This window comes from Alnus glutinosa, chromosome 10, assembly GCF_958979055.1.
Source record: "Alnus glutinosa chromosome 10, dhAlnGlut1.1, whole genome shotgun sequence".
Classification (NCBI taxonomy): domain Eukaryota; kingdom Viridiplantae; phylum Streptophyta; class Magnoliopsida; order Fagales; family Betulaceae; genus Alnus; species Alnus glutinosa.
Genome location: NC_084895.1, coordinates 26516669 through 26530546, shown reverse-complemented (window position 1 = coordinate 26530546; position 13878 = coordinate 26516669). Strand labels below are relative to the sequence as shown.

Here is a 13878-nt window from a genome sequence, read left to right as displayed (position 1 = left end):
TCAAGAAGAATTTGATTTTTGGTCATGAAGGATTGAATGGTGCCTTGGATGAGATGTGCTAAGTAAGCCATGCCCATTATCAACATGAGATGTTTCATTTGCATGAAGGAGCCTTGAAGTGTGAAAATCTAAAACAGTTTCAACACACATATATTTGGGTAGAAACTCCTTTTAGTCACTCCCTACTTACGAGTAAATGGGCTTGGCATTCGACAAATCAATCATTAAAACTAGGAAAATGTAAATGACATAGACAATGTTGAAACTGCCTTTGTTCAGATACTACATAAAATCATTACTTATTCTAAAATTTTAAACAAATAAAAAATTATAAATTTAATCATTTAATTAAGACTTTAACATGGATAAATCATTTACAACTAAGTCAACCTACATGGGGTATTGTGAATTTTTTTTTTTTTTTTTTTTTTTAAAAAAAAAAAAAAAAACCTAAATGGGGGTAAATTCTTGACTACTAAGCCAACCTCCCTGATTATAAAGAAAAACAAATAAATAATCACCTCACCGATAGTAGCAAACCCTATACCACTAAGAACATGTTTGATATTGCATTAAGAAGCTTAAAAAGTATTTTTAGTACTTAAAAATGTGTCATTCTCAATAAAAATTATTTATTTCTTAATGAAATGGCCGTTCTGCGTATAAAACGGGCTCTAAGAGTAACTCTGGTCCTTGTGTTGAGAGATATAATTTTCCACTTTTTATTTTTAAATGCTCTACAGGTGGGCAATAGACAGAAATGATCAATAATTAATGTAAGGTTTCATGTTTAAGAGACAATTGTAAAATGCCTTTGATGGGATTCACTTGTTTGTGCACATACATGCATGGCCTTATTTAAAGCTTTTCACAATTAGAGAAGATCCTTGTCCAATCGAGTAGAGTAGACTTGATAGTTTGGTTACTTTGGTACTACACTTCATTAATTAATTATAAGACTTAAGCAAAATACATCCCAACTAATACTCTATTAAAGTTTTTGTGTGTACTAGAAACCTAGGCATCGATTATGACAAAGCCTTTTAATGTAAATAGCTCAGGTTAGAATGGGGAAGGACTAACCATGCTATATAGCTCAGGTTTGTTGAATAAAATAAAACATATTATGGTATAACAAAAGCTTTAAGAACAATTGAATGCTATTCTTTCAATTAAATCTCTCTCTCTCTCTTAATCATGAGATAGAGAACAAAGTGATGGGTATTTATCTATAAAATAGAAAAGGTATACATACTTTGGGTTCATAACATGTCATCAAATTTTTTGGCAAAAACAAAAGGAAAAATTAAGCAATTGATAATTTTTTTTTTTTTTTAAAAAAATTATATAAAGATTGTAAGAAATACTACAATGTCATTTGCATGCTTTTTTTTCCCCCTAAGATTATTAATTTTAAATGACTTGACACATTCATGGAAACAACAAACCTAAATGGAGAAATTTATTGTCAATATTTTTGTTTTATTGATTTAATAAAGTACATGATTCAACCTCATCTAATAATTTTAAATGCCGTGTGAACATATATATAATTAGATCTATAAAATTTAATATGGACCACGAAATAATTCATCCCAATTTTACTTTATAAGAAAAAAAAAATCATATTCCCAAAAGTAACCCATTTGTGCAAAGACCCCTTTTTAATTTTATTTATTTATTTATTATTATTATTTTTGTATCCAACGAAATGCACCTAAATTGAACAATGGATAGGGTTACCCTAACCCCTCCACCCAACCCAATGCTTATTGTCTTGGGTTGGGTGGAGGGAGAGTTTGAATTTCTATTAAAAATGTTTAATGTGTTAAGTCTTATTTGTTGAGGAAGAGTCTGAGCCCACACATAAATTTTTTTTTTAAAATATTACTTAATTTAAGTTTTTGAGATAATTAGTAATTTAAAACATTTCGCCTATTTTCTTGTTTATTTTTAAATTTCACCTGTGGATATCAATATTCAATATGGACCATAAATTTATTCCTCAATCTCCCTTTTATTCTACTATTATTTTACGTGGCAATACCGACCGGCCTTTATTAAAATAAAAAATTAAAGATCGACCGATACATCAACAAAATGAAATAAAAAAATTGTGATTTCTAAAATTAATATAACAAATATCTACAACACAATTAAATGTGTAGGGTCAAATGACACTTTCTTGAATCACAAACGGATAAGATATCACTTTTATCTTAAATCACAATATTTGGATGAATATTTGTTTTTACAGCAAAATGTGCTGTTGAATTGAATGCAAAATATGGTAAGTTTTACCTTAAAATGCAGTTACCGTAACTTAATTAATTATAGATAAACAATGACTACAAGTCCTTTTCAGATCTCAAACAGATTTATGAGAAGTAAAATATTTACTTTTGTCAGCTCATGATCTCGAATTACTGTTCATGATATGCCCACCTTGGATTCTGACGTTTTGTGAAGAAAATAGGATTGGGATGGGTTTCAACGATACCATATGCCACCCAATTTGCAAGGATTTCGAATTTTTTTTTATTTTTTTTTTTTAAATTTTGAGTAATCCAGTCTATTAAAGTAAAACGGATATATATTCATATAGAATATAATTTTCATAAAGTACAGATTTTCAATAATTTTATTGTTCAAACTGCTAGCAATTTAAACATCAAATATGTTGGAAATAATCATACTCCAAGTCGGATTGTAACAGTAGTCCCAATCCAAGTCCGATGAGGATTCTTTGAAGAATTTGGTCAACAGTCTAACTCCAAGTTGAATGAGGATATGACTGCCAGACCAAATACCTCATGTATAAACAACAGACTAAATATTTTATGCATAGAGCATACTTTTCTCTCAAAAGCTGATTCAGGCATTAGAGCGAGACTCTTGGATGATCTCTTAATTTCAGTTGTTTTACAGTATTTTTAGGAAGCGTGAAAAACATTGAAAAAAGTGCAATTTACACCCAGCAAAATATGATGGAGCTAATATAAGGCTTACATGTCCAAGTAAATATTGGGTTGAACACCCATCTGTTTTGACAGATGAATCTTATAAAAATTTTCTCACATTTATTGTCCAGATTATTTACGATTCGAACAACAAATTAATGAAAATTCGGTCCATCTTTATATACCAAAATCTTTTAGAATGATAGTTTAATAGATTAGACAAAAACTTAGTCCTATATTTTAATAAGTATGACATATGAACAGTCTTAAAAGTATTTATTGACTAATAATTTCAATTGAGTTTTGATTGCCACCACCTTGGTTCCATTTTGGCATACACATAACACACCCCGTAATGATAGAGAGAGAAGAACAGTTTGATAATTGATATCTGATCCGACCACCTAAAAGGCATAGTATTTTTGGAGACAAGAGAGGCCATCGCATCTGGACAAATTTCCTACGCGCTTGTTAAGCGCGTGAATTGCACGCTCTACTTAACCAAACTCTCCTTGGAGAATGGTGACATATCACATATGGGTGCTCTAACTTATCAATTGACTTTAACAATTGTGATTTGTGAGTGAGTTCAATTGCATTGCATTGTTGGAGGCTTGACTAATTGAATTGAATTTGTTGGTGTTATAATAGTTATTTGCGTGTCGAGGTAATAATCTAAAGTACATAAAGAATTTAACAAAAAAACTTATCGGAGTGCATCGATAAGAAATAACAGATTTTATCGTAACCTTCTGCATAATCACATTCGTTGATTTTTTCCATCTTTTTAAATGGATTGTTAGTCATGTGCGTTGCACGTGATTTTTAACCACATGTTTCATTTTTATTAGATTAAGGTAATGTATAAAAGAAATGATACAAAAATTATCTTTTACATGATGTATGTCACCCTTCATAACAGATTTTATCATAACCTTCTGCTACGTGGTACACATTCATTGGGGACTTCCATATTGCAAAATAGTCTCTACATCTCACGATCGACAATTATCATGCAATTGCCTCGTGCCAGATATCATGAGGACGGTATCTGACGTGCAAAATGAGGGAATTCAATGTGGTATCGAACATTTATTTTTTCGGATCAATTTGTAGATATATCGGGGTATCGGGTCCACATGCCAAGCAATTGGTATTGTAATTTGTTTAAGATCATTGGTTGATAATTCATTTCACTTTACATCGAAAAACAAACTTTAAAATCGACCATTGAATCAACGGCTTTAGGGTTTGTTGAATTTGAAACCATTAATGGACACCAAGATTGATTGGTTTAGGGGCAGTTGGTTTTATGGGTTTTTTCAACATCTTGAGTAGCGTACTGATTATTTCATGAATTGCTGAAAATGGCATTGGTCAAAGCTTTTACTTGCACTTACCAAAAAATGTCAAAGCTTTTACTTGCACTTACCAAAAAATGCTTGAGGTAGTTATGATTTATAAATTTTTGAAGTGGTAGTTAATGATACCTTTTAAGGATGGTAAGATGAAAGTTACATCATTTTTAAATGATATATATATATATATATATATATATATATATATATATTTGGATTGAAATGTTTTCAAATTAATGTATTAAACATCTAAATCATATGTTTTAGTCGGTTAGAATTAGGTCAAGCTACGATACAATTGTATTTGCTCAAATGCATGCGATTCTCACCACCTAGGTCATTCTTGTGTGATTTTCGAAAGGCCATAGATATCATGGTCACGTTCAGATAAAAAAAATTTAAACAAAATAAAACAGGAGGTGCCAATTTGATAATGATTAGAGGGTTTGTTATTCCATATTGTATATAAGCAAAAGCTGATTTGTAAAGGGGAGTGATATGCCCTGCTTTAAAAGTAAACACCATGAGGGTGCAGTGCCCACACCCCATGTGGAAGCTCCATGGTTTCCTCCTCTCTCATGAAAGCCATACTTTTATAAGTTTCAACAACTTTTGTTAATCACCACCCAGAGGAGAACCACTCATTCCCCTCTCTCTTGTACATATCATCGAGAGAAAAAAAAAAAAAACCATAAAAAAGATGAAGAAAAGTGATTGAACTCTGTGCTGTAAACAAGAGCCTGAATTGAGTGTTTGGAGAGAGAGAAAAAGAGAGAGAGAGAGAGAGAGAGAGGGAATTCAAGTTGTGGGGGCATCTTAAAAAAACGACAACCGAGAAAGCAAAAATGCAAGAACCATGCCTCCTATCCTATACAAATCCCCATACCTTTTGTAATTTTCTACCATCAAAAGAACAAATCTCTGCCCCTTTTCTCTCTCTCTCTCTCTTACATAGTTATACATTATAGTATATCATAATCTTCATCATAATAACAATTATTTTTAAGGGAATGAGGAAGAGAGCCCCATGGAGCAGCAAAAGAGGAGAGCATATGCTGGTGGGACATGACTGAAAACTATCACAAATGATGTGCTCATTAGATGGAGCAGCATTTTCTTTTCTACTTCAGAAAAAGAAAAAGAAAAGCAAATGGAATTCTCTTTTAGGGTGAGAATTTCATTGGAGAGGCATTGACTCTCCCACAAGAACCCATGATGATGAGCCAATTTTCCACCTCTATGTCAGATTGGGTCCCATACAACTCTCCATCATGATTCCAATTGGACCGTGTGATACACAGAAATTGCATGGAGACTGGTGCTGAGTATATATATCCCATATATATATATAATATATCCCATATATATATATAATATATATTCACCCGCTTGGGAAAGAAAGAAAAAAATGCAGAAAAAAAGTGTTCGCAGTTTTAAATAGACAGTGTCAGAGGTTAGGGGCAAGCGAACGTGCACTATTTGAAGCACAGATCTGGATCCACTCAAAGCACAGGCCACAACACAAACAACACACTCTCTCTCTTACTCACTGCCACTCCTACCAGTCTTTGTTTTATACTTTCAAAGAAGGGAGAGAGAGAGAGAGAAGAAAATCTAAAGAGAGTGAGAGAGAGAGAGAGAGAGAGAGAGCTGAGCTAGGTAGCTCTCAGCTTCACTGCCCACTTGCTCAGAACCCCAGAAAGTGTTATCCAGCAGCAGTGAAGGAAATTGATGATTCCTGTGCTCCTGCTGCTACTAGCTAGTCTCTGTAACCGGCCTAGAAACAAGGCGGTGGTTTGGCTTTTGTAGTAAAGTTTGACTGTTATAGTATTATTATTATCTTATGTTTGAAGAGAAAGAGAAACAAGAGGAAGACCTTTCTGTCCTGGGTAAGAACTAAGAAGAGAACTGGTTTTCAATTTTGATTTGGAAAAGAAGAGAGAAAAGGAAGAGTTATAAGTTATAACTCACTTTGTTGCTGCAAACTTTTGCTCTTTTGGTTTCTTTTTACAGAAATTCAACTGCCATGTATTTTTTTTTTTTGGGGTATTTTTCATTGTCCTTTTAAGAAAGGCAACTCTCAGCATCATCTTCTAGTCTCCTTTTAATCAAACCACACGGGAATACTCCTTTTTAACACAACTTTCTTTTTCTTTTCTTCCTTTTCTTTGTTGGTGCGTTGCAGGAATAATAAGAGAAAGAGAAACACTTTGGTCTTGTTCATCACAAGTTGTTAGGTAGGGTTTCTATGTGGTTGAGAAAGAAAGTTTACTTGTACAGACAGAGAGAGATAGAGCAAAAAGAACTAAACTTGAGTTTGGTTGGTTGGTTTGCTGTGTGAAATTTTAGTACCAACCCTTTTTCCACCCATGGATGGTTACGAAGCTACAAGGATTGTTTTCTCAAGAATCCAAAACTTAGACCCGGAAAATGCATCCAAAATCATGGGTCTTCTGCTCATTCAAGACCATGGCGAGAAAGAAATGATTAGATTAGCATTTGGTCCAGAGGCTCTTGTTCACTCGGTGATTCTCAAAGCTCGGAAAGATTTGGGACTATCCTCGAACACTCCGTCTGCTCCTTCAACTCCATCATCTCCATCTCCTTTTCTCTCAACCAGGCAGAGTACTTCCTCTCCTAACAGGCTTCTTGGTGGGATTAATCATCCTCTTCCTCCTCCTTTAAGCATCCCAAACCATTCTTCTTCTTCTTCTGCTAGTTCAGCTACTTGGGCAGCTTTGTCTGAGCTTCAAAACCCAGATGATTTGATTAGTCCCAACAATTTAGCTCTTGGGTCTTCCTCTTCAATGAACACTTCTACTTGTTCTCTGCCCTTTTATGGAAGTGCAGCCCCCGATGTAATGGATGACTTTCAGCTCCAAGACCAGCTCTCTTTCCTCAACGATGGTTCCCCCAAAAACCAAGACTTTTTTTACCCTCCATCGGACTTGTCTTCGAGCCCAACTGGTGCCGGCGGCGACCCTCTGCTTTTTCCTTATTGGGGAGGCTCTGTACACCGCCGAAGCTACTCTGTTAGCGATGTCTGCTTGGGAACAGAGGACCCGAATTCCGGGCTTGGCTGGAAACCTTGTCTCTACTTTGCTAGAGGGTACTGCAAGAATGGAACCAGCTGTAGATTCTTACATGGGGGGCTTGGAGATTCGGTGGATGCTTCTGCAATGGTTGGTTCGCCAAACAAGATTGATATGATGGACCAGTGCCAGGAAATTCTCAGATCTAAATCTGCTCAGCAACAAAGACTGGCTGCTGCCTCTCAGCTCATGGCCTCAGCTTCTTTTCCTTACTCTCCAAAGTGCATGAATATGCTCCTTCAGCAGCAGCAGCAGCAGCAAAATGATACTCACAGGTATACTAGCTTTTAGATTTTGATTGGGTTTCGTTTTTTGAAAAGCTCTTGTTCTGATTGCTTTGAATCATGTAGGGCTTCGGCGGCTCTAATGATGGGTGATGATATTCACAAGTTTGGGCGGTCCCGGCTGGAAAGAAACGATTTTTCGATGAACGGCGGGGCCGGAATGGTGAACCCGGCGTCGAGGCAGATCTATTTGACTTTCCCAGCCGACAGCACTTTCAGAGAAGAAGATGTGTCAAATTATTTCAGGTTCTCTATTGGGTTTCTTATTTCGTGACATTTAAATCTTGTGGTGGTGTTGTGTTGCTGAACTAGTTGATTTTTTGTTGTTTGAAGCATTTACGGGCCTGTGCAAGATGTGAGGATCCCGTACCAGCAGAAGCGGATGTTTGGTTTTGTTACTTTCGTTTATCCGGAGACTGTGAAGCTCATTCTTGCCAAAGGGAACCCTCATTTTGTTTGTGATGCTCGCGTGCTTGTAAAGCCTTACAAGGAGAAGGGAAAAGTCCCAGACAAGTACAGGCACTCTCTTACTCAAGTCTCATTTTTTAAGCTTCTCTGCTCATTCATTGCTTAAATTTACATGCTTTGATGTGCTATGCTAACGCAGAATTGCTGTTTGTTATTTGCAGGAAGCAACAACAGCAACAAGTGGAGAGGGGAGAGTTCTCACCATGTGGCACTCCTACTGGAGTTGATGCTAGAGACCCATATGATCTCCAGCTCGGTAAGCTAACTATCATCTTCTCCGCATTTCCATTGTTTCTTTCACAGTTGAATCATAGATATACCCAACTTTCAACTTACTGGTTCTCTATTGGACTACTTGGTTAAAGGAGCAAGAATGTTTTACAATACGCAAGACATGCTGTGGAGGAGGAAGTTGGAGGAACAAGCTGATTTGCAGCAAGCCATTGAACTTCAAAGTAGAAGGTTAATGGGTTTGCAGCTTCTAGATTTGAAGAAGCATCAGCACCATCGCGCGGTCTCCGCCGGCAGTCCCGTTCCCTCCCCTACCCAGTCTCCTAACCCGTTTAGTCAAAATCTTGTTCTCTCTTCGTTACAGAGCAGCCCAGAAGCCCCGGAAGGTACGTCTCTACCATTTTGCTGTAGCTGCTTATACTGTACTCTAAAATGCTCTATTGCTAATCTTACATTTTGAAGGATTAGAATGAAGTTTTCAGGATTGCAATTGTTTGTTGCAGAGAATTCTCCTCGTGCTGTTTCTACCGATCAGTTGCAGTTGCAGTTGCAGCAGACGGTGATAGCCACTGTTGCTGGCAAAGAATTGACTGATAATGGTGAGAATGCCAATGGGAAGCAGAGCCCCCCTCATGAAGCAAGTGATTTGCTAGAATGGTATGAAACTTTTCTCATTCAGACTAAAAGGCAGGCCACCCAGATTAGTAAAACACCTTTCTGTTTCTTAGATCTGTATCAATTTCTATTTTAGAACATGGCAAGAATACTTCCCAATTTGGGTTCTCCAATGTGATTGTTTATATCATAAATGTGTGCAGTTTGGAGCACAACCTGCCTGATAGTCCCTTTGCATCTCCGACCAAAGCTGGTGCAGAATTCTTGTCTGCCTTTGCCAATGGATCCATCGAGGGCAATGCCCCAGATGGTTCAGCGCCATCTACTAACAATAAGTTGGCTACTTCGTCAATACTCCCGGCCACTTCTACGCTGGATATGGCTGCCTTCAAGTCTTTCAACTGCCAAATTCCAAGGTATTCCCATTCATTGCCATCAACTCTACTATTCTGCACAATGTCTGTAAATTTAAAATGGGGTTTCATTTCAGGTTCTCCTCCGGCCATGGAGCCATCGGAATGTATGCCGGCACCACCGGAGGACCTATTGGAATTTAGCTTGCGATGGTCAGGTAAATTAGCTTTGGATTGTTTTCTTACCTAAACTGCATAACTTAATTTGTTTTCTTCAGCATGCAAATAATAATCTGTGATTTTGTACTCTAAATGAAGTTGGTTTTGCTTTGTTTTCTCTTGTTTTGGCGGTTGCAGGAAGATTGAGAAGTATAACCAAACAAACCCCCCATATCAAACAAGGTCTGTAGAGAATCCACCGCCATCACCACTCACTGCCATCATCATCGTCATCAATAATATACTACTTACTACCATACAAAATGCATACGTAAAAGGCACAGTAAAGGAAGTGGGTCACCCATTCCTTTCTTTGTTGTTGTTGTTGTTGTTGTTGTACTATTTTCATCTTTTATTTTCTGTAGTTGAAGTTGAACCACAGGTAAAAAAGAAAGAACATAGACAGAATCACAGAGTCCATGTGTAGTAGTAACTTCTGGCACTGTAATTTCTCTCCCTTTCCATTGTTTGTTTCCCTAGCAGAAACAAAAGCCCAAATCTAGTCTTAGTTTTCATAGTCTGTTTTTAGGGTGTAATCAAAATATCTTTGTACAGCAGAAGCAAGAGCCAGAGAAGCAGAGGTAAAAAGCAGAATGTAACTACAAGCCTGATTGATAGCCCCCCATATTAGGGTAAATTAGAGTTGGAAAGGGTTGATTGCTGAAGGAGAGGAAGGAAAGGCAAACAGTCAGCCCATTGCTGTTTCAAGACTATAACAAGTACAATCTGGAAATCTCTACCATTTCATGTATTACTCTTTATTTGTAGTACTAGTTGTTATACACAGTATCAATCCTTTAGATTACCAGACAGAGAGGGTGATTTGGAAAGAAAATCAGTAAGAAAAAGTGATGAGTTTTTGCTTTTTTGTCCTAATTTGTCCATCTCTTTCTCCTCCCTTATGAGCTTATTGCCTTGTTGATTTCAAGAAGAATTCCTCTTTGTTACCACTTACCATCCTCTATTTTTATTTTTCTTTTTGGCTCTTTCATTATTAGTGGGGTCTGTCTTTAATTTTGCCATTATTGGAGGGGAAAGAAGGAGGGCCACCAGGCACAATATCACATGGGGGAGCTGCTGACACTGCATGTGGGGTCCTCCTACTGCATGTGGGTCCTTTTTGATTTATTGGATGCCAGGTTGTGTGGGTCCTATCCACACACACCCACCCATGTGACTGTATATATATATATATATATACACTTTTACTTTCTCCCTTTGCCAGGACAGGACATGCACAAATCTGAAAGTAGATGTAGATGCCCACACGTATGACAAAAGTGCACGGTTTGATTGAAGAATCTTTTCGATGTGGGACAAAAATTTGACAGTGGGGTGTGGTGAAATTTTCATTTCTCTTTCCTATTTTTTGAACTTGCAAACATTGGAGTTTGTGGGAAAAAGTTGAAATGGGGAAAAAAAAGGAACAGAGGAGGCCAGTTGTGGATAAGTACAAGCCGTCAAATTCGTGTTGTTTGACACGTAGAGAGGGCCGTAATTGGATGGGAGACCAGGCGGTGTTTCCTTGATGGTGAGTGAAGGGAGGAGCGGTTTTCTAGAGCATCTGTTTGGTTTCTGGGAAAGTCATCATTAGTTTTTTTGCAATCATGGCCCTTCTTTTTCTGCATAGAGATAATCCCCTGTTTAATTTGATGAAGACGTGTGGGTTTTGTCCGCATTGGTAATATTACAATGCCTGCTCTGGGTATTTTTGTAGAGGAGACAAAAAATGGTGTTCTTGGGTAGGGTTTTTGAAAAACCAACAAAGTGCATGAATCTGTGCATGATTACTACTGGTCAAAGAAATGTTTTGCATCAAGTAAAAGTAAATTGTCCTTCAGTTTTGCATCATGATTCATGAATTTGGGTTTCAAGAGATTTTTATGAAAAAGTAAATGGTCAAAAAAAGAATTATATGCTCCTTACATGTTTTTTGGGTATTTCCATGGAGGAGTAGACATCATCTCTCTTCTATCCTTTACTTTTTTATTTATTTATTTTTTTAAATATCAACATTGTGAACAGTTAGGCAATAAAAAATGATATTTAGCATTATTCTACGGATAAATATGAGTTATATAGACAAATATTTACCAGGTTGAGGCTATTGAATACTCAGATACTAATCGACAATTGTTCATGGTTCAACGTCTATGGTTACTGTTCAATGGTAGTAGCTCTTTCGTTCTATGGCTGCTCCACTCAACTCTCCATTATTCAAACTTTGACGTGGTACCTATTTTGATATTTAGGACCGAACTATATATTGATCCAACAGCGTAGGAAAAAAATGGCCAAAAATCTGTCCACTAGTGCCTGAATCCAGGTTATTAATTAGGGTCGGCTGGATTTCAGCAAAAGTGGCCAAAATCTGGCCACGAGTGCTAGGTTTCGGCCAATTTGGCACAGAAAGGCCGGATCTCAGCTCGTTGGTCGAAAGTCAGCCGTCTTGGCGATCCAACCGTTCTGGCCAGATTCCGGCCAATCTGGTCGGAATCTGGCATAGTACTGTTGGAATCTGGTCGGAATCTGGCATAGTACTGTTGGAATCTGGTCCGAATCTGGCATAGTACTGTTGGAATCTGGAGACGATCGTCGGACGTCGCCAGATTCTGGCAATGACCGGATTCTACCCTATACCGGAATCTGGCTTCTTGGAAGCCGGCGATGGTTGCCGGATTTCGGCGATGGTCGACTGCTTGAACGTGAAGGTCAACTGCATCGTTTAAAAGAGGGTCGACTGTGTCTGCCATCTGGGAAAAATTATTTACTCTTTTAAAAAGCGTTAAATCATTTTCTGAAATTTACTAAGTATTTTTTGTCAAACAGAAATAATTTTTCAGTTGATTATTATTTTCGCTTTCATCAAACACTATAAAATGTTGATATCATTTTTTAGAAACTATTTTATACCGAAAGAAATCGATCATAAATCAAGATTAATTGATTTTTTTGGCCGGATAGATTAGTTACATCTCTAGATTCTGATTGCCAAATATATTTGTTTCCTAAATAAACTTCTCATCTTTTTTTTAATCAATTATACTTTTATTAAATGACGATTAAATCGGACTGTCAGGCTCCTTTTGAATATTTTGCTTCGATGTACTGTCCTCAAGAAAGGACGTTTTCCTAAATCTTTCTTTTCTACTTCTTCCTCTGTTTGAATCAATCATTCCTATTTCCTACGTTACTGTACATACAGTTACTTTGCAGAAAGAATCCTAGGTTTGATTTGATTCATTTTTCTTGGTTATTTTGATTTAAGTAATGGCAGTAAATAATATTTTTATCTCATAATTATTGTATAATATTAACGTGCGAGTTTTAGTCAACTTTTAATATTATACTTTTATTAAAGCTATCACTTCAATACTATAAAATAATTGTAAAATAAAAAAAATGGCTCGTAGCGTCACTCAATTGAGAAATGATAAATATATATTTATTAGACATCTCTATACAATCAAGTTTCAAGTTCACAATTAAAACCCATAAATTTAATAGTGAATTTAAAAATGAGATGCGTAAGAGATGTATTTATATCATTTATCTACTCGATTTGATTTACCTAGAGGAAAGGAGAGGAGAGATGTAGTTCAACCTAGGACTTGAGAGCCCATTTATGTTGGTCCATTAAGCTCTAGACCTTAATGTCCATTTCTAATAGTTTTTGAAGCCCTTCTTATAGTGAGCAATGTGGTTTTGGAGAGCCTGTTTGGCCTCTCTATTTCTTTATTATTATTATTTCTTTTTTAAGGCAAGTTGCGAAGTAGATTGCATATGAAAAATCACTAGGGTTTGTTTCAATTGTAACAACTCAAAGAAAACGCAAGTCGCATCTGTGTTATCATTTAAAAAATAACTAATCAAATTACAATTTGATCTCTCTAAAATCACCTACAAAACGTAGTTTCATTCAATATGGGCAATTTATCTTTTTGATGTAAGACTTAGAAATGCTAGAAACAATACTTTTATCTCACAAGTATCTCACCCTGCTGATATGGCAAATCAGCACTTGGATACAAATATGTCAGTAGGGTGAGATAATAATGAGATAAAAGTTCGGTTCATAACAATACTCTAATAGTTCACAAAGGATTACAAGAGAAGTTTTAGAAAAAGAAGGAGAGATAAACATAATTTTTTTTAGGGGTGGAGTTTCCTCCAACCATATTGAGTCCCTGACATAAAACACAGCTGGCTTTGCTAAAACATGGGTAGCAGAATTCGCCTCTCTTTTCACATGAACTACACTAAATGATTTAAGAGAGTGCAGTTCTGATCTAATATCA

The 13878-nt window shown here is 36.4% G+C and overlaps 1 protein-coding gene across 2 annotated transcripts; it reads left to right on the top strand.

The window, feature by feature from the left end:
• Positions 1–5732: 5732 nt before the first annotated feature.
• Positions 5733–10448, top strand: LOC133878871 (zinc finger CCCH domain-containing protein 53). Of its 2 annotated transcripts, none has more exons than XM_062317425.1 (10): positions 5733–6207; positions 6504–7685; positions 7761–7940; positions 8028–8213; positions 8324–8418; positions 8528–8779; positions 8897–9050; positions 9212–9424; positions 9499–9579; positions 9719–10448. In XM_062317425.1, the coding sequence occupies exons 2-9, from the start codon at positions 6688–6690 to the stop codon at positions 9563–9565; spliced, it is 2145 nt and encodes a 714-aa protein (XP_062173409.1). In that variant the 5' UTR covers positions 5733–6207; positions 6504–6687; the 3' UTR covers positions 9566–9579; positions 9719–10448. The 2 variants fall into 2 exon arrangements, with proteins under 2 accessions (XP_062173409.1, XP_062173410.1); XM_062317426.1 differs by having other exon boundaries at positions 5734–6207; positions 8028–8207.
• The last annotated feature ends 3430 nt before the right edge of the window (positions 10449–13878 follow it).

Bases quoted from the DNA above. Each gene is read 5' to 3' on its own strand.
- LOC133878871 (XM_062317425.1), top strand. From the start codon at position 6,688: ATGGATGGTTACGAAGCTACAAGGATTGTTTTCTCAAGAATCCAAAAC. The intron at 7,686-7,760 runs GTATACTAGCTT...TGAATCATGTAG, and splicing joins CAGCAAAATGATACTCACAG to GGCTTCGGCGGCTCTAATGA. The intron at 8,214-8,323 runs GCACTCTCTTAC...TGTTATTTGCAG, and splicing joins AAAGTCCCAGACAAGTACAG to GAAGCAACAACAGCAACAAG.